The sequence below is a fragment of the Pan paniscus genome, chromosome 19, assembly GCF_029289425.2.
Source record: "Pan paniscus chromosome 19, NHGRI_mPanPan1-v2.0_pri, whole genome shotgun sequence".
Lineage (NCBI taxonomy): Eukaryota > Metazoa > Chordata > Mammalia > Primates > Hominidae > Pan > Pan paniscus.
The window spans coordinates 79,967,250-79,987,465 of NC_073268.2; the positions used below are offsets into that span (position 1 = coordinate 79,967,250).

At 40.1% G+C, this 20,216-nt stretch overlaps 1 protein-coding gene across 3 annotated transcripts in view; it reads left to right on the forward strand.

Moving 5' to 3' along the window:
- Positions 1 to 20,216, forward strand: part of DDX42 (DEAD-box helicase 42) — a 44,635-nt gene that overhangs the window by 20,973 nt on the left and 3,446 nt on the right. For 2 of the 3 annotated variants that reach the window (XM_034942701.4, XM_034942702.4), the window contains 13 exons: positions 2,400 to 2,461; positions 3,951 to 3,987; positions 4,830 to 4,979; positions 9,439 to 9,543; positions 10,903 to 11,022; positions 12,093 to 12,269; positions 13,192 to 13,320; positions 13,932 to 14,031; positions 14,889 to 14,936; positions 15,452 to 15,549; positions 16,309 to 16,585; positions 17,606 to 17,832; positions 19,927 to 20,037. In XM_034942701.4, the coding sequence (XP_034798592.1) occupies positions 2,400 to 2,461; positions 3,951 to 3,987; positions 4,830 to 4,979; positions 9,439 to 9,543; positions 10,903 to 11,022; positions 12,093 to 12,269; positions 13,192 to 13,320; positions 13,932 to 14,031; positions 14,889 to 14,936; positions 15,452 to 15,549; positions 16,309 to 16,585; positions 17,606 to 17,832; positions 19,927 to 20,037 (1,641 nt within the window). Of the gene's footprint in view, positions 1 to 2,399; positions 2,462 to 3,950; positions 3,988 to 4,829; positions 4,980 to 9,438; positions 9,544 to 10,902; positions 11,023 to 12,092; positions 12,270 to 13,191; positions 13,321 to 13,931; positions 14,032 to 14,888; positions 14,937 to 15,451; positions 15,550 to 16,308; positions 16,586 to 17,605; positions 17,833 to 19,926; positions 20,038 to 20,216 lie in introns of those variants that run through there. The other variant, XM_034942704.3, reaches the window with a different exon arrangement.

Sequence of the window (20,216 nt, forward strand, 5' to 3'; positions counted from 1 at the left end):
ATTTTTCTTAGGGTGGAGAATTATTTTTCTGAACTTAGTTCTCTATCAGATATCAGAAAACAAAAGACTCAGGGTGATGTAAGAAAAATTAGAGTACATTTCTGTAGAAGAATATGCCTACTTATTTCCAGTTTGGTCTTTGAATTTGCCATCTTTGATTTATAACAGCTTAAGTTACTTACTGAAGAATATACACCTAATAGGTGGCAGAGCCAAAATTCACCTCCAAACCCCATATTCCTTATGCAGTATCATTCTGTATCTGAGTTCTTATAGTGTTGTGTATTTCTGCCACTTACAAACTATACAGGATACTTACCAAACACCCAGACTATTCAGGGTATACGTGTGTCTTGCAGCATAGTAGGTATTTAGTTAATATGTTAAGTGATTTACCCTAGGAGTAAAGGCAATAAATGAATTGTCATCTTTGAGATGTCTTGTATGCGTTGTTTTCTTCATCTTCTTGAGATACGAACATTTCCTAATGGGCTGTGTTTCCTAGAGAATCTGGTCTCGTTATTTCTTGAGGGATCCCTAGTGATGAATTAAAAGAAAAATTAGCTCTGATTTTCTGGGTTTAAATGTAGATTTATGGTAGTACAAACTGGCATAGCCCTTTCTGAGTGACAGTATCCGAGAATAGGCTAAATTCTTTTGCTTGGCCTTTTTTTTTTTTTTGGAGCGGGGAATGGAGCTTCACCCTTGTTGCCCAGGCTGGAATGCAATGGCTCAGTCTCAGCTCACCACAACCTCTGCCTCCCGGGTCCCGGGTTCAAGCGATTCTCCTGCCTCAGCTTCCCGAGTAGCTGAGATTACAGGCATGTGCCACCATGCTTGGCTAATTTTGTATTTTTAGTAGAGACAGGGTTTCTCCATATTGGTCAGGCTGCCCTCGAACTCCTGACCTCAGGTGATCTGCCTGCCTTGGCCTCCCAAGGTGCTGGGATTACGGGCGTGAGCTACCGCACCCGGCCCAGATGTCAAATTTTATAGAAAGTATAAACTTTTCTAGTGCTTGAACTAGATGAAGATTTATTTTTAGCCAGTGTTCTGAAAAAGGATTTATGTAGGCTTAAACAATATGTTCTACCACTGTTGGTGACCTGTTTCTTATGTTACATTGCTTATGTCATCTTCAGTTTATAGTCTTAAATATATCTTATAGCTGGTTCAGTCCTCCGAAAAGTAGGTTGTTTGTATGCATTGCTTCTCTTTAAAACAATTTCTCTTCATCAGGAACACTTGGTTTGATAGAACACCCGATCATGCCACAGTATATATAGTGGCATTTTTAAAAATCTGAGATTGCCAGAAAAACTCACGGTGCTTTATAGTGAGAAAAAGTTGTGCAGAATGTGTATAAAGCCTTGGGAAAAATCATTTAACTCTTCTGACCTTGATTTTCAAATGTGTAATGCAAATGATTAATTTTGATCAGTGATCATCAATTTGCGGTATATAAAAATTGCCTAGGCCGGGCGCGGTGGATCACCTGAGGTCACGAGCTCGAGACCAGCCTGACCAACATGGAGAAACCCCGTCTCTACTAAAAATACAGAATTAGCTGGATGTGGTGGCTCATACCTGTAATCGCAGCTTACTCAGGAGGCTGAGGCAGGAGAATTGCTTGAACCTGGGAGGAGGAGGTTGTGGTGAGCCAAGATGGTGCCATTGCACTCCAGCCTGGGCAACGAGAGCAAAACTCCATCTCAAAAAAAAAAAAGAAAAAGAATTGCCTATGAAAAATGTAAAAACTACACACATTTAACTCACTCCAGCCCCAAGGATTCTGATTTAGTAGATGTAGAACAGAATTTTCAGCCTTGAGACTACTGTCATTTGGCGCTGGATAATTATTTGTTGTGGGGCTTTCCTGTGTATTGTAGAATGTTTAGTAGCCATCCTCCGCCTCTAGAAACCAGTACTATCAGCTGTACCACCCCCAAAATTAAAAATGTCTCCAGACATTGCCAGATGTTGCCTAGGGGCAAAATTGTCCCAGATTGAGAGCCACCTTTCCAGAGTCAGATGTATGTGGTCTTAAGCTACACTTTGAGGAAGGCCGATCTGCCTGAATTGAAAGCACTTTATATCTGTAATTTTATCATTAACTTAAAGCAACTTAAGGTTATGTATTTGTGAAGCAAGCATTTTTGTTCATTTTTCCATGTGTGGCACATTATTACAGATAAAATTGTGCAGTCCATATACAGCCAATTTATAGAGCATTTAGTTATTTCTCTTTGAAAAATAATTGTCAAAATGCAATTTGATGGCATCAAAATGCACTTGTCAAATACATAGCTAAAGCTATTATGGCACTTGTTCCAATCTAAAAATTGTTTCTTTCAGTGTTTTTAGTTGATGTCATTCTATACAGCCTTTTGTTTCATTAGGATCAGGCAGCTAGAGACATGAAGAGGCTTGAAGAAAAGGACAAGGAAAGAAAAAACGTAAAGTAAGTTGTTTTCTTCTCCCTCACAAAGGTTACGTGAAAACTGCTAAAGTATTGCAAAGTCTATTCCCCCAAAGTTTATAGAGAAAAAATATTGACGTACACTTGTGTACTTTACTTGAAGTTATTCCTGTATCTTGAATACTTTAAGAATAGAGATGGCAACAGTCTTTGCATTTGCAATAATTAAAAAGCATTCAGTTTGGTAGAATAGTATTTGGTCTTTGACTATAAATAGTTGTTTAGTAAACACAAGGAATGAATTATAGTAGAGTTTAGGGGAGCATAATTATTAAAGTTTAGGCTCATTGTTCTGAGTTTGTCTCATAATTAATATAAAATAGGTTTATGCCTATATGGTTGATTATGAGAAGTAATGGCAACTATATCATGAAAACTATGTATAGTTGAACCTTTGAACAACACAGGTTTGAACTGCGTGAGTCCACTCATGGGGATTTTTTTCAACCAACACAGGTGGAAAAATAATATTCACAGTATAAAAACCTGTGTATAAGGAGGGCTGTAATAATACCTAATTTTATTTAGCTCCGGAGTGACATTGTGCTGTAGCAGCCATAGTCAGAACTTGAAGTACTTTATTTTCTGGGAAAGAGAAGTCTCTTTGCCTTGATGAATAAACTCCTAAGGCTTTTTCTGCCAGTCATGATTGGACTTTTTTCTCCCTGTGCTTGGCAGTCAGTGCTTCAGTCCTTTACCAGGGTTTCTGTTCCATATGGAGATTTAGCTGTGGTTTTGGTATTCACTGTATGTCATATCCCCTTCCACCTGCCCTACACTGGTGGTGTTGCTTGCCGGTTGCCTTAGGAATAGCAAGCGCTCTAGGTTAGGCAGAAAGTCTGATTAGAAACAGATGGTTGTGGGAACTAAGCAACCATATTTTCTCTATAGCTCCTGAGACATACAGCAAGTGGTGATGGTCCCCTTCTCCATGTGAACTGTTTAAGCATTTTATTCCCAAACTCATAAAGGAGTTAATGTAGTTTTCACTCTGTCCCCATCCCTAAGGTAACTGCTTTTGGCTGAAAACCATTTACCCTAGAGCTAGAAACTTTGGGGACAATAAGAAGGTTGTGACCTTTCTAGTATATGCCAAATACAAGATTTTTTTTTTCTTTTTAGTATGAAATACTTTTCACAACCGCATTGTTTGTTGTATGGATTCACAAAACTAGGACCATTTGGTATCTGTCTTCAGAAAGTTTTTACGTCTGATATCCTTGTTGGTAACCGCTGTTTCTAGGGGTATCATATCATCCCATTTAAAAGAAATGCAAACTGCAGATTATAGAGTGCAGCTACACATATATATAATGGGGTGGATAGTTTATAGTGTGCTCATTGCTGCTTTGTTATTATTAGTGTTGAGAGTTCCTGTGCTGTGTGGAATTCAACACTAATCTGCTGTAAGTATGGAGCTGGGTATGTGGAACATTTGCAGGGAAGTTTGTTTCTCCGCTTGTTTTTCCAGGGGTATTCGAGATGACATTGAAGAGGAAGATGACCAAGTGAGTTCCTATGCAGTATTTCTATCTTTTATTTTTATCCACAAAGTCTATACTGGGGACAAGCTAGAGCTTGCCTTCACTCAAAATGGCCATTCCTGACATTCAGCAGGGAATGTCATTTGATTTGCTCCTTTTGTACCTGTGTGACCAATTGGTAATACATAGATTCACATGGCTTTCCCCCATATTGAAGATGGAATTTTTGATCAACTATGACATCCAAAGCAAATACGAGCTTTATTCAGCTTGCTTCTTTTTAAATCCAAAATTAATGTTTATTCTGATAAATCAAGTGGTAGAGTAGTGTGGGATCTATTGATGGCCTCTGGTAACATCTAACCTCTGTCTCTTAGTAAGTGTCCTGTTTGTGGTTCTTGTATTTCAAGCTGGAACATTAATTACTGTCCATTAGTCTCTTTTCCCCCATTGTTCAGTTGTGGAGTGATGAGAATCAGAGTGAGTGGTAGCCGTTTCCAGGTTTGTGACCTTTCTAATTAGCGTTAACTTCCAAACTTGGATTGTTAAAGCCACAGCATGTGTTCTATGGCTCTGGGCAGGGTTGATAGACACCCCACTCCAGGAAGGCTGTGGAACAGACAGATTTGTAAGTCTTCTATTAAACAAGTTGCAACATTTAATAGTACTAACTGTTTAATTCATTTCTTCTGATTGTTCTTCTGAATATTGCTATTATTAAAGGAATCATTGCTAGTAAGGATCTTGCCTTACTTGGTAGGTATGTTAACTGTGCAATTATCTGGTACACTATGTGCGCTAATTACAGGAGCAGAAACATTCTCAATTGTACTTGGGTGTGATTATGTTCTTGTGCTTTCCTGCAGGAAGCTTATTTTCGATACATGGCAGAAAACCCAACTGCTGGTGTGGTTCAGGAGGAAGAGGAAGACAATCTAGAATATGATAGTGACGGAAATCCAATTGCACCTACCAAAAAAATCATTGATCCTCTTCCCCCCATTGATCATTCAGAGGTATGGTGTTTCTTGCTGAATTTTACTCTTGTTTCAAGCTGATGCTTTACTTCAGCTTTAACATTTAGATTTTCTCAGTAGTGGAATACTCTTACATCATGAGCGTATGCATCTTGTCTTCTCTACTAAGTGGTTGAGCCACAAATTCCATGAGGCTTTATAGCCTATCTTGTTCAAAAGTATAACCAAATCACTTACATTTGACTTTAGAATTAAAACATTTTTTTCAAGTAATTGTACTTGTTTTTTTCAGAACCAATATTTCTTTCTTTTCTTTCTTTTCTTTCTTTTCTTTCTTTCTTTTCTTTCCTTCCTTCCTTTCTTTCTTTCTTTTTCTTTTCTTCTTTCTTTCTCCCTTTCTCTTTCTTTTTTTCCTTTTTTTCCTCTCTTTCTTCTTTCTTTCTTCTCTTCTCTTCTCTTTCTTCTCTTTTATTTTCTTTCTTCTTTTTCTCTCTCTCTCTCTCTCTCTGTCTCTCTGTCACCCAGGCTGGAGTGCAGTGGCACAGTCTCGGCTCTCTGCAACGCTGACTCCTGGGTTCAAGCAATTCTGCCTGCCTCAGCCTCCTGAGTAACTGGGATTACAGGCGCCCACTACCATGCCTGGCTAATTTTTTAAAAATATTTTTGGTAGAGATGGGGTTTTGCCATGTTGGCCAGGCTGGTCTTGAGCTCCTGACCTCAGGTGATCCCCCTGCCTCGGCCTCCCAAAGCGCTGGGATTACAGGCGTGAGCCACCGCACCCAGCCGTGACATCTTTCTTTCAAACTGGGAACGTTTTGGCCTGTGTTTACTGTTTTTGTTGTTGTTGCTATATTGCCCAGACTGGCCCCAAATCCCCTGGCTCAAGCGATCCTTTCACTTCAGCCTCCTGAGTAGCTGGGACTACAGGTGCACACCACTGTACCTAGCATGCCTTTATTTTTTTGTTTATTTTTTTTCCAGACGAAGTCTTGCTCTATTGCCCAGGCTGGAGTGCAGTGGCGCAATCTTGGCTTACTGCAGCCTCTGCTTCCCAGGTTCATTTTTAGTAGAGATGGGATTTTACCACGTTGGCCAGGCTGGTCTCGAACTCCTGACCCCAAGTGATCCACCCACCTTGGTCTCCCAAAGTGCTGGGATTACAGATGTGAGCCACTGCACCCGGTCACATTTGTTTTTTTAATTGCTATAAATTTTTACTGTTGGTCCTAGATCTGGGGCAGATGAGAGGCTGTTTCTTCACAGTGGAGCCAGTAATTACAGGATCCTTAAGGAATGAGGACATCAGTATACCCACTTGAAAAAATATCAGTGTTTCATCCAGGTTAAATATCAGCCGAGATCTCACATACACTAATGATTCTAGATCTGGAGCAGTGGTTCTCAGTGTGGACCAAGAACCCCTTTCAGGGAGCCTACAGAGTCCAAACACTTTTCATTATACCAAAATTGTTTTCCTTTGTTACTGCATCAACATTTACATTGTTGGTGTAAAAGCAGTGATAAGTAAAACTGCTGATGCCTTAGCATGAATCAAGGCAGTGGCACCAAACTGTTCTAGTAGGCATATTCTCTGTTCTCAGACCATTGCAGTTAAAAAGAAAAAAAAAGGCCAGTTTCACTCAAGAATGCCTTGAACAGTAAAAATTATTAAAGTCGTGACCCTTGAGCTACATGTCTTTTTATTCTGTGTGATAAAATGGGAAGTACGCATAAAGCATTTCTGTTGCATACCAAAATATGATAGCCATTTCAAGGAAAAGCACTTATGTGTTTGAGTTGTAAGGTGAACTAGCTACTTTTTTTCATAGAACACCACTTTCACTGGACAAAATCAATGACATTTCAAGGAAAACAATTGAAAGTGTTGATTACCCATGATAGACATTCAAACTTTCGGCCAGACGCAATGGCTCACGCCTGTAATTTCAACACTTTGGGAGGCTGAGGCGGGTAGATCGCTTGAGCTCAGGAATTTGAGATAAGCCTGGGCAACTTGGTGAAACTCCATCTAAATTTTGTTTTTTAATAACAAAATTCAGGCTGGGTATGGTGGCTCATGCCTGTAATCCCAGCACTTTGGGAGGCCGAGGCGGGTGGATCACCTGAGGTCAGCAGTTTGAGACCAGCCTGACCAACATGGAGAAACCCCATCTCTACTAAAAATACAGAATTAGCCAGGCGTGGTGGTGCATGCCTGTAATCCCAGCTACTCGGGAGAGTGAGGCAGGAGAGTCACTCAAATCCAGGAGGCAGAGGTTGCAGTGAGCCGAGATCATGCACTCCAGCCTGGGCAATAAGAACAACACTCCATCTCAAAAAAAAAAAAAATTCAAGCTTTCAAGCAAAAATTAGAATTTGGAAAACTTACATCTACCACAGTAGGCTTGACAGCTTTTCAGTACTTAACGACCATTGTGACAAAATTGATGGTGATATTAGTAACTGATTTTTAATATAATGAAATGTGTTAACATTTGGATGATCTGTATATAACCTCAGTGAACCAATATTTTCCAAATGATCAATGTATGACATTACAAAGTCAAGCATGAATAAAAGCTCAACTCAAAATACATGATAAATAAATGGATTATAATGTAACAGAGTGTGAAAACTTCAGTAATATGGTTTCAGATTACACAACGAAAATAACTTTTAGGAAATGACCATTTGTCAAGTTTTAGTGTAAAATAAAAAGTATCTGAAAAGGGCTGGGTGCGGTGGCTCATGCCTGTAATTCCAGCACTTTGGGAGGCCAAGGCGGGCAGATCACTTGAGGGCAGGAGTTTGAGACCAGCCTGGCCAACATGGTGAAACCCCTGTCTTTGGGATTGGTGGCAGGCATCAGTAATCCCAGTTACTCAGGAGGCTGAGGCAGGGGAATCACTTAAACCTTGGAGGAGGAGGTTGCAGTGAGCTGAGGTTGTGCCACTGCACTCCAGCCTGGGAGACAGAGCAAGACTCCATCTCAAAAAAAAAAAAAAAAAAAAAAAAAGGTATCTGAAAAGGCTACTAAAATACTGTCCTCTCTTTTTCAACTACGTATTTTTCCTTTTCTTTTTTTTCTTTTTTTGAGATGGAGTCCTGCTCTGTCGCCCAGGCTGGAGTGCAGTGACGCAACCTTGGCTCACTGCAACCTCCTCCTCCTCCCGGGCTCAAGAGATTCTCCTGCCTCAGCCTCCCGAGTAGCTGGGACTACAGGTGTTTGCCACTACGCCCAGCTAATTTTTGTATTTTTGGTAGAGACGGGCTTTCACCATGTTGGCCAGGCTGGTCTTGAACTCCTGACCTCAAGTGATCCATCGGCCTCAGCCTCCCAAAGTGCTGGGATTACGGGTATGAGCCACTGCTCCAGGCCTGGAGGCAAGAATTTCTTATAGGCTTAAATAAAACCAACCTATTGCAATAATTTGAATATAGTAGGAGCTATTTAAGTCGACATTAATAAAGAGATTTGTGAAAATACAACAGTGTCACTCTTCTTCCCATTTTTTTTATGTATCCAGAACTATGATTTTTTTTTAACTACCTATAGAATGCTTATATTTTTCTTAAAAAATAAGTTTAAGAACCAGGCATGGTGGTGCATGCTTGGAGTCCCAGCTACTGGAGAGGCTGAGGCAGGAGAATCACTTGAGCCCAGGAGTTTGAGTCTAGCCTGGGCAACATAGCAAGACCCTGTCTCTGAAAAAAAAAATAGTTTATAAAAAATAATTTAGCCAAATTGATAGGTGGTGATGTGCTTATGTTTTGTATACCTACTACACTAAGCTATGAAAAGAATAATAGAAGTGACTACTACTTTCTGGAATTGGAAATTCTTGGCCATACATTTTTTAAAAGTTATAAACAACTCCATGTTTTTAAACAGAATAGAACTCCCTCTAAAAGCAGAGCTATCTCCAAAATAAATATTAGGAATGTTTTTAAATGCTTAGAGCTAGGTTAAACAGCTTTATTCAAAACATATTTAAATGTTATATGGTGAAATATCTTCTCTGTCCTCTGAGGTCTTTGGCATTATAGAGAGATTCCTTAGTCTGCTTCAATGTTGTTCAAATTCGAGGTTTCCTTAAGAGTCTCTTTAGGAAGTAGGTTGGTGTTAGGCTAGGCACAGTGGCTCATGCCTGTAATCCCAGCTACTTGGGAGGCTGAGGTGGTGTGAGAATTGTTTGAACCGGGGAGGTGGAGGCTGCAGTGAGCCAGGATCGCACCACTGCACTACAGCCTGGGTGACAGAGCGAGACTGTCTCAACCAAAAAAAGAAGTAGGTTGGTGTTTATATTGAAAATAGGAACAGAAAACAAACTAGCTATACTTTTTAGGATCTAAGTTGAGAATAAATTAATTTTTTTGCTTTCTCTAGCTGGAATGGCTTTACTTGTGTAAAATTTGGAAAAGATTATTTTGCAATAAAATCAAACTTACAGAATTGACTCTTGAATTCTAGACTAACTTTGAATAATTGGACCTGCAGATTGACTATCCACCATTTGAAAAAAACTTTTACAATGAGCATGAAGAGATAACCAACCTCACTCCACAGCAGTTAATAGATCTCCGGCATAAGCTCAATCTTCGGGTAAGAATCATTAAGCTCAATATTCTTAATATTAATGTTAATTAGTCCAGATTTAGTAGTATTGGTTATCTAAACTAATAACCTTGAATTTCTTTTCTAGTGGTCTCTGAACTGTCTTTGCCAGAGTAATTATTATATCCCTTCTGTTCATGTCTCTTAATTTGATTGTTTTAGTCTTCTAGATGCTGTTTTAGGATAGGATCATTTTCTTGTTTCATATTTCAGTCAGTTTTATATGTTCTGTGCTGGATGGGCTAGTGATGAAGGGTGGGAGTCCCCATCTAAAGGAAGAGGAAACAAAATGAATAGATGTTAACATATGATATCTTAGAACATTTTGAAATGAAGATAAACTTGTCTGTCAAATTACATATAGTATGCTTTATTTTAAAAATTAGAATAAACTAATACCTTTTAAAAATATGCATGTACTAATTTCAGAATGGTTTAAACTGCCTACCAGAAAGTTTTGGGCTGCACATTGGCTACATTGGTTTAAGGTGCTGATAGATGGTAAATGAAACACACAGAAAAAATATGCTATGCTATCTACTCTAATATAGACAACTTTCTCGCCTGTGTGCACCTTATCAGTTGCTACACGATGTTTAAACTCCTGTTTTCCAGGAGGGGTGTGTATTTGTGTGTGTACACTTGTCTGTTTTCCAAGAGGTTACTCATCTCCCCAGTGACCCAAGAAAATTTTTAAGTAAAACCCCTGAAATCCTGATTGGAAATATCAACATCACCAGAGAAGCATTGAAAGGTTACCACTTTGGGGGACAAAATGGAGATTATAAGCCCCATTCTTCACCTAGGTGCAGTTTGAACAGGGCTTGACAGTGGCTGGACCATCACTAAGTGAGACTTTAATTCATCAAGCATAACTGAAAATGGAGGCAGTAGATTATATCTTGGTAGCCAGCATGTGTAGACTTGTCTTATTTGGAGCCCACTTGGAATTTTCATTTCAAGAGTAAGATACATTAATTTTTTTCTACCATCTGGTTAATACTTAATGCAAAATGGCAAAAGAACAGTTATGGCTTCCCAATTCATTGAACAATTTTTTTTCCGTTTTTTTTGTTATGAGAAAATTAATTTTGAGTTAAGAAATTTTTAATCATTTAAAATTGTATGACAATTATCTTGGGAATATTTATCATGGAGTTTTTAATATGAGGTTTATATTTGTTACCATTTGAGGTTTTGCCTTTTCATTGTATGATTTTGGCTTACAGACTTGTATTTTTACTTCATACTCCAGCTAAAATGCTAGATCCAGGTAAGTATTGTTGAACTTCAAATGCTGTTAATGTTGAAGTACAAGTCATTCTGGGGAGTTGTCTCTATCTCTAGGTCTCTGGTGCTGCACCTCCTAGACCAGGAAGTAGCTTTGCTCATTTTGGGTTTGACGAACAACTTATGCACCAGATTCGGAAATCTGAATACACACAGCCCACTCCAATACAGTGCCAGGTAAGTAAAACATAATGAAAGAAAAATAAAGTAGGGTAGTCTTTCATGACTATATTAGTTTAAAAACAAATCACAGCAGTAAAACAGTGTTTAGTGTAGAACCTTATTGATAAGGATAGAGGTATTTATCACTCTTAAGAAGTCACTAAATGGCTGACAAATATTCTTTTGTATCTGATACGTATGTTGAAAATATGATATGAAGAAAATAATTTATTAGGCCTAAACCTAACCAAAAAGGTTCGTATATAGACAAATTTAGCACTGTCAATGACTAGAATTCCTTTGTTCGTCACTTGAAAATTCTCATTCATTACTGAAAGTTTTAGCTTCTTTTTCCCATTTATATATGGGATTTATTTATTCTTATGCAGAAAATTCTCATTTTCTGTATATGAATGAGATAGTCTGTACCTTCTTAAGGGGGGAAAATTTTTAAAATTTTAGCAACCCTTCATTATAAATTGCAATTTTTCTGTTTTGTTTTTGTTTTTGTTTTTTTTTGGGGACAGAGTCTCACTCTGTTGTCCAAGCTGGAGTGCAGTGGCGCAATCTTGGCTCACTGCAATCTCTGCCTCCCAGGTTCAAGCAATTCTCCTGCCTCGGCCTCCCAAGTAGGTGGGATTACAGGCGCACGCCAGCACACCTGGCTAATTTTTTGTATTTTAGTTGAGATAGGGTTTCACCGTGTTGCCCAGGCTGGTCTCAAGCTCCTGAGCTCAGGGAACCTGCCCACCTCGGCCTCCCAAAGTGCTGGGATTACAGGCGTGAGCCACTGCCCGGCCTTGATTTTTCATTTCTGTATTTTAAACAAAATGGAGTTGTTTCTGTTCTGTAAGTCGTGGCCGATATCCACGTAATGAGAATGATGTCATTTCCTATAAATCAAGAAGTTAATGAGAATGTTGGATATTGATATTTCTATTTCACAACCAGTATGCATAGCACCGGGTATGTTTTGTTCCATTGCAAATAAAAATGTTAGTAGTCATTTATCATTCCCCAGGATTTGCTTCAGTACATCTTTAGAATTGAAATTTTAGAGTGGTTATATTTTACTTTTTCTCCAGGGTGTGCCTGTGGCATTAAGTGGTAGAGACATGATTGGTATTGCCAAAACAGGTAGTGGGAAAACTGCAGCCTTCATTTGGCCCATGTTGATTCATATAATGGACCAGAAGGAGTTGGAACCAGGTGATGGACCAATTGCAGTGATTGTGTGTCCTACCAGGGAGCTTTGCCAGCAGGTATGTGCTTTCTATAGAATGCCTCCTTCCATATGTGGACTAGCAAGGGACCAGCCAGTCAAGTGAGATAGAATGACCAGGAAACTTTTTTTTTAAATTGTGATAAGATACACACAAAATTGATTATCTTAACCATTTTTAATGTACAGTTCAGTGGCATTAAGTATATTCACAGTGTTGTGCTACCAGGAAACTTTTGGAAAGTATTATGTGTTAAATATTTTCTATATAACCAAATACATATTTTCCCCTAAAAACTACTGTTTTTATTTATTTTTATTTATTTGCTTTTTTTGAGACAGAGTCTCACTCTTTTGCCCAGGCTGGAGTGCAGTGGTGTGATCTCAGCTCACTGCAACCTCCACCTCCCAGTTTCAAGCAATTCTCCTGCCTCAGCCGAGAGGCTGGGATCACGGGCACACGCCACCACACCTGGCTAATTTTTTTATTTTTAGTAGAGACGGGGTTTCACCATGTTGGCCAGGCTGGTCTCAAACTCCTGACCTCAAGTGATCTGCTTGCCTTGGCCTCCCACAGTGCTGGGATTACAGGTGTGAGCCACTGTGCCCGGCCAGAACTACTTTTTTTAAGAGGAAAAGCCTATTGTGATATGGGGATTGTTTGTATTATAAGCTGACAGTTTTTCTGTAGGATGAATTCATTTTATCTTGGTAGAAAAGCAGTGACAGGATCAGGAAGAGAAGGGGGTAAAATGAATAAAAGAAGATTTTAGATAATCTGTTGAGATGCAATAATGGTATTCCATTCATTTATACCTTTATGAATAAAATCGTGATTTTAAAGTATGTTCTAGGTTTCGATTTTTTATGACATCACATTCTGTTTTTCAGAACTTCGTTTGGGTTGTGACAGGTATTTGTTAGTGTCACAGTTTGTTAATATATTATTCACAACTTTGTAGATCCATGCAGAATGTAAGCGGTTTGGAAAAGCATATAATCTTCGATCAGTGGCCGTATATGGAGGAGGGAGTATGTGGGAGCAGGCCAAGGCCCTTCAGGAGGGGGCAGAGATTGTTGTGTGTACCCCAGTAAGTATGCCTTGTGTTTAAATGGCTTCTCAGCCTCCCTCGGTATGGAAAACATGATTAGTTTTGCAGAGAATTTCCCCTAAAGTGTGGTAAAAGCAGGGTTGAAAATATTCTGATGAACGGCAGGCTGTGGTTTTAATTTTGATTGGTGGCTAAATTAGCAGTTCAGTGAGAGTCTCTGTGACATATAGGCTAGTAGCTACAAATTCCCCTCTATGTCAAATAGTTTTTCTTATACTCTCCCACAAAATGATTGCCAAGTTCATCAAGAATCAGAAAGATACATATGGTCAGAATAGCCTAGAAGAGTGTAGTTTAAACATTGAAACCTGTCATTATGCTTTAAATCAGGTCACTTTAGAATGCCTCAAAAACTGCTTCTGGCCACTTTCCCACAGAATTTAAATCACAGTGTAAATGAAGATGCCGATTGAGTTTTCAAAATTTCTGTTCCTTTGAGCTAAGTAGTGCATAAGGTATGTGGCTGTTGGACCAGTATCTATTACAGTCTGAGACTAGAGAATTAGCACTTTTGCCAGGAGTGCAACTGCTTAGAAAGTCCCTGTGAATGCCTTTAATTATACTTACTGTTCATTTTGTTGATCTTATAGGGTCGACTGATAGATCATGTGAAAAAGAAAGCTACCAATCTTCAAAGAGTCTCTTACCTTGTGTTTGATGAAGCAGATCGAATGTTTGACATGGGATTTGGTATGCCTTGAATACCAGTTTCTTCTGTCCCCATCCTCATGATACTAGTTTTTTTTCCATGTCTTTCTAGACTGTTTTTTCAGCATGAGAGAAGCTAAAAATACTCCTGGATGGGGTTAGACTATAGAAATATAGCTAAGATGAACATTTTTAGGAGTTTTCTCTGGAAAAGTATGTTAGGTTTTATTGGGTTGAGGAAATTTCAAAGTGCCTTTGTATATAAGGGGAATATTTTCTCTGTCTTCATTTTTATCCATATGCCTTTGATCGTAGAGGTTAAGGTCTGTGTTCTTGGGTAGATGAATGTCAGATCATTCGAGGCCCTTTGCTTTCCTATCCTCGTAGCTGTCTTTACTGATTGGAACACTGCTAGACCTAGCCCAGTTGGATGGAGGGAAAATTTTTCACTTTTATGCTGAATGATGTTTAGGAGCTTCTTTTTTCTTGAGACAGAGTTTTGCTTTTGTTGCCCAGGCTGCAGTGCAGTGGTGCGATCTCACTGCAACTTCCTCCTTCCAGTTTCAAGCGATTCTTCTGCCTCAGCCTCCTGAGTAGTTGGGGTGATAGGCACCTACCCCACAGCCTGGCTAATTTTTTTTTTTTTTTTTTTTTTTTTTGGTATTTTTAGTAGAAATAGCTGTGTTGACCAGGCTGCAAACTCCTGACCTCAAGTGATCCTCCTGCTTCGGCCTCCCAAAGTGCTAGGATTACAGGCATGAGCCACTGCGCCTGGCCTGGGGTTTCTAATTTTCTTAATTCTTACAACTTCTTATGAAGACTTTTACTAATATGGCTTTTTCCAGGCTTCCCAAACTGTATTTCAGGTTATAATAATTTTATTGTTCTGTTTCTTGCAGAGTACCAAGTTCGATCCATAGCAAGTCATGTTCGTCCTGACAGGCAGAGTATGTATGAAGCACCTTTGTTAAACCAAATTTGTACTAAAAAGGGCACTTATTTATTTTATAAGCACTCAGAGTTATGGAAGTAAAAATGATCTTGTGTCTGTTGGTGAGAACCATAATGAGGGAGGTAATGAGTTTATCTGAGCTGGACAGGATCTTAGCGCTAGATATAACTTGTTCCTTTTTATAGATGATAAAACCAAGGATCAGAAATTAAATAAGCTGCCCTAAATTATACAGTTTTATCAGTGGGTAGAAGCAGTGTACAGTACAGATCTGCTGATTTGAAATCAAGAGTCTTTTTCTGAACCATACTGACAACTTGTCTTAACTAAAAATGTAATAAAAATAGAATAAGAGCAAATCTTTCCCTAGTGAATCAATTTCTAAACTAAATTTAAAGTTCAGGTGAGCTTATGTAAAAAAACTGAATAATCCTGAATGCCAAAGAAGCTTAATGGGTATGCATAAAGATATCATACTGTTTCTCTAACAGAATTTATCTTACCTTTTAGCTCTCTTATTTAGTGCAACTTTTCGGAAGAAGATTGAAAAGTTGGCCAGAGACATCCTGATCGACCCTATTCGAGTGGTGCAGGGAGATATTGGAGAGGTAACCCTAAGCAGGGCTGGATGGGACCTTAATGGGTTTATTTCTCATATTATGGAGCACAGAATTAATTTCTCACTATTGAGATAAAAAAAAAAGATGTTATGTTTATAGATGCAACATGCTTGAGATTGGGTATTTTGCAAGTTGTGGGGATAGACGAAACAAGACTGGCAAAATGTTGGGAATCATTGAAGCTAGGTGATGGGTACGAGTTGATTTTGTTCATTTTGTGTTTTTTTTGTTTTATTGAATGTCTCAAAACTTATAATTGTTTTAAAAAGGCTTCAAAGAGACAAAAAGATGTGCCTGGAAGCATCAGCGTATTAGGTTGGAACTGACGTTTTAATTATTATGGTAGGGGCCTACGCAGGAGGGAAAGGGTGACCTGAAAGGCCTGGAAAAAATCAGGTTTCATTTCTTACCTGTACATATGCGCTATGTGAAAAATTACTCTGAATTGGGACTTGGAATTCAGTTATGGCTGCTTAGAGAATCCTTCAGTTGCTTGCCATGGTTATTGTTAAGGAAAGCTCTACAAAGTAGTGGGGCGTACAAATTAGGTATGTACACCAGGTGGAGAGCAAGGTGATTGGAAAGGAGAGGTGAGTTTTGAGCTGCACTTGACTTGCTGAAGGCCCAAGGAGAACTGGGATTGTTCAAGGTCTTCTCGATGCAGGTAGAAAATATAATGCCTAGTCCTTGTTCAGGTGCCCTCTGGCTCCAATGTCACAGTCATCTGTTTCATTTCTTCCTTCTCAGGCAAATGAAGATGTGACACAGATTGTGGAGATTCTCCATTCTGGACCTAGTAAATGGAACTGGCTTACCCGGCGTCTGGTAGAATTTACCTCTTCAGGGAGTGTCCTCCTCTTTGTTACTAAAAAAGCCAATGCTGAAGAGCTAGCGAATAACCTTAAACAGGAGGGTCATAATCTTGGGCTGCTCCATGGGGATATGGATCAGAGTGAGAGAAACAAGGTCATTTCAGACTTTAAGAAAAAGGACATCCCAGTCCTGGTGGCCACAGATGTTGCAGGTAGAGTATGAATTTTTCAACAACATTAAGTTCCTAGGCTATAAGGGTACTCTGTCTTACTACATAAGACCTGTAATATCTGAGCAGGCTGATGGAAAGACTGTTGGCCTGGCTGGCCATCCCCTCCCAAACCCCCAAGGAAGCAGCAGTTCAGCACAGGGATCACAGTCTGGAGCTCTAGATACCACTTTTCACTTAGTATTTCTCTCTAATCAAAGAATCCTGCAGCTAGAAGTCACTCTGGGAAAAAAGGCAGTGAATGTCCTTATTGTATGTCTGAATATAGTAGATACCTTACCCTTACATTGATCTACTATACACAGCTTAGTTGGGCAACTTAACTCAGGATGAGAACAGTTTTTGGAATATAATTTCTGGATTTGTTCTGTCAAGTTTTAATAACTACCCTTAAACACTGATATTTTTTCCTAGAAAGGAGAGAACTTCTCAGCTTCATGACACATTTTAAATATATATTCCCAGTGCAAGAGAAGAGGGCATGGCAGATTACTGATGCAAAAGATAAAAGTCCCAGTCGGGCACGGTGGCTCACACCTGTAATCCCAGCATTTTGGGAGGTGGAGGCGGGCAGATCACCTGAGGTCAGGAGATCGAGACCATCCTGGCCAACATGGTGAAACCCCGTCTCTACTAAAAATAAAAAAATTAGCTGGGTGTGGTGGCGCGTGCCTATAATCCCAGCTACTTGGAAAGCTGAGGCAGGAGAATTGCTTGAACCAGGGAGAGTCGGAGGTTGCAGTGAGCTGAGATCATGGCACTGCACTCCCGTCTGGCAACAGAGCAAGACTCCGTCTCTAAAAAATAAAAGTCCCTTACACTAGAAGGCCTAACATCATAGAATCTGTGGTGATGACTTAACATGCCTGTATCTCAGCTCACCAAACCCATGCGCTTTGCCTAGATAAAGGAAATGTGGCTTATTAGCACTAGCATTTCTGGTTACTTTGATCTTTTGACTACAGATGAAGAATAAAAGAATTTGGTTGCTTTTTATTTCAGCCCGTGGTCTGGACATTCCTTCAATTAAGACTGTCATTAACTATGATGTGGCACGAGACATTGATACCCACACGCATAGGATTGGCCGCACAGGAAGAGCGGGTGAGAAGGGTGTGGCCTATACCCTACTCACTCCCAAGGACAGCAATTTTGCTGGTGATCTGGTCCGGAACTTGGAAGGAGCCAATCAACACGTTTCTAAGGAACTCCTAGATCTGGCAATGCAGGTGAGGGGCTGGGCACACTTTCAATTGCTCCTGGTTATAAGACCAAGACATTTTAGCAGTCCTGGAGCAGATAACATAAAAACTTGACAAGAAAGTTGGGTGGCTAGGAGGATGTGGGGCTTATGAGGTACAGATAGGAATTGTGAGATACTAAAATTCATCTAGTCTTATCTGGTCTTCTCCTTCTTTCAGCAGCATCTGTTTTGAAAAGCTATTCCTTTGTGCTAAAATCTGTCGCTGTAATTTCTACCCCATAGCACACTTAGGAGTAAATTTAATCTCAAAGATGGTTACTATTCTCCTTACTGCTCTTCCCCCACAAAATTTTTCTTCTGGGAGGCTAAAAATGTGTGATGCCTTTAAAACAATATGTGTATAGTATAGTGCCCCCCCCCCTTTTTTTTTGAGACAGAATCTCACTCTATCACCCAGGCTGCAGTGCAATGGCGCGATCTCGGCTCACTGCAACCTCTGCCTCCTGGGTTCAAGCAATTCTCCTGCCTTAGCCTCCCAAGCAGTTGTGATTACAGGCGCCCACCACCACGCCTGGCCAATTTTTGTATTTTTAGTAGAGATGGGGTTTTGCCATGTTGGTCGGGCTGGTCTCGAACTCCTGACCTCAGGTGATCCGCCCGCCTCGGCCTCAGCCTCCCAAAGTGCTAGGATTACAGGCGTGAGCCACCGTGCCCAGCCTGTATGGTGCCTCTTAACTGTTCCTTGCAGTCTGAGATCTCAGACCTCTGACCACACTGATTGCCTCTTCCAGTCTAAAGCTAAGTGAGGCATTCTAACAAATCAAACCTGGAGTCATCTGAATCCATGCTGTCCCCAAATTACAAATGGGTTCGGAACACTTTCTGAGAGCAGAAGCTGTTAAGAGTTTGTCAAATGCCTAGGCCAGCTCACACAACTGGTACAACTCAGCTGCAGTGTGGCAGTGCCCAAGTTTCTGGTCCTAGGAGTAAAGGACCTGCACTGCAGGAGAGAAGAGAATAATGTTTCCTCCCCTGCTCCTGAGCACAGAGAGCTAGTCCTAAATAAACTTTTAAAACAGGACACATTTTGTCTTTGGCATTTTCTTCCATTTCTTTTTGTACCTCAGGCTTTCTGTGCTCAGGACTTTGTCCAAGCCTGCTGCCCTACCTCTCAAGCACTTTATTTTGCTGGTAATATGTGATTGTCAGATAAAACTTTAACCTTCCCAGAGACATTTGCTTTTTTTTTTTTTTTTCTTTTTTCTGAGATGGAGTCACACTCTATCACCCAGGCTGGAGTGCAGTGGCGCAGTCTCAGCTCACTGCAACCTCTGCCTCTCCGGTTCAAACAGTTCTCCTGCCTCAGCCTCCAAGCAGCTGGGATTAGAGGCATGTGCCACCATGCCTGGCTAATTTTTGTATTTTTAGTAGGGACGGGGTTTCACCATGTTGGTCAGGCTGGTCTTGACTCCTGGCCTCAAGTGATCCGCCCACCTCGGCCTCCAGAGTGCTGGGATTCATAGGCGTGAGCCACCGCCCTGCATTCTTAAGAGAATGTGAGTAAATATGTTGAGTGGCAATGGTCAAGTTCAATGAAAACTTTTACGCTCTGCGGGTAAATAAAATTTTCAGTTGTGTGGCTACCATCCTTTCTGGGAGTCTGTCCCTGTAGTCAGTTCTGATAAGCCTCACTTCACATAGCATTTTTCCTTTGCTTCTGAACATACCAGTTGTTTAAGTTCCAAATGTTTACGTCCAATAATACATGGTTTGAGAAATAAAATATAAGCTCATTTTCCTCAAGGAAGTTAGAAGTAGCCAAAGTTACTCCTCTGGGTTTGAAGCTTACCTGAACAACTTCCCTTCCAGGAGAGCCTTGAGGGAGGGAGCACTGTAGGAAGCCTTAGATAAGGATCTCAGCCACTTTTCAAATTTGGTGGATTATGCTACCAAAGAGAAACCAATCTGTGGTTCCTGTGAAAATTCCTCCCTTAGCGTAGTGCTGGCTGAAAATTAAGCAAAAGTTCCCCCTTCCCACTTAATTTCCTCTTTGTCCTGGTTCTCTTCTTCTGGTCTTTTCTCCCTCCCTTGACTTAACCTTGAATTTTGTTCAATGCAGAATGCCTGGTTTCGGAAATCTCGATTCAAAGGAGGGAAAGGAAAAAAGCTGAACATTGGTGGAGGAGGCCTAGGCTACAGGGAGCGGCCTGGCCTGGGCTCTGAGAACATGGTGAGTCTAGACTACTACAGTAGTGCCTTTATAGTTGGTCTCATGTCCTGAAAGTCATTAGGAATATTCTCATCTACCCAGGAAAGCCTCAGTGAGTTTAAAGCCCTGTCTAGAAGGGAATTTGTATTTAATCTGATTTGAGTCAATGCAGTGCTCATTCTTATGGTAACTTTCTATTG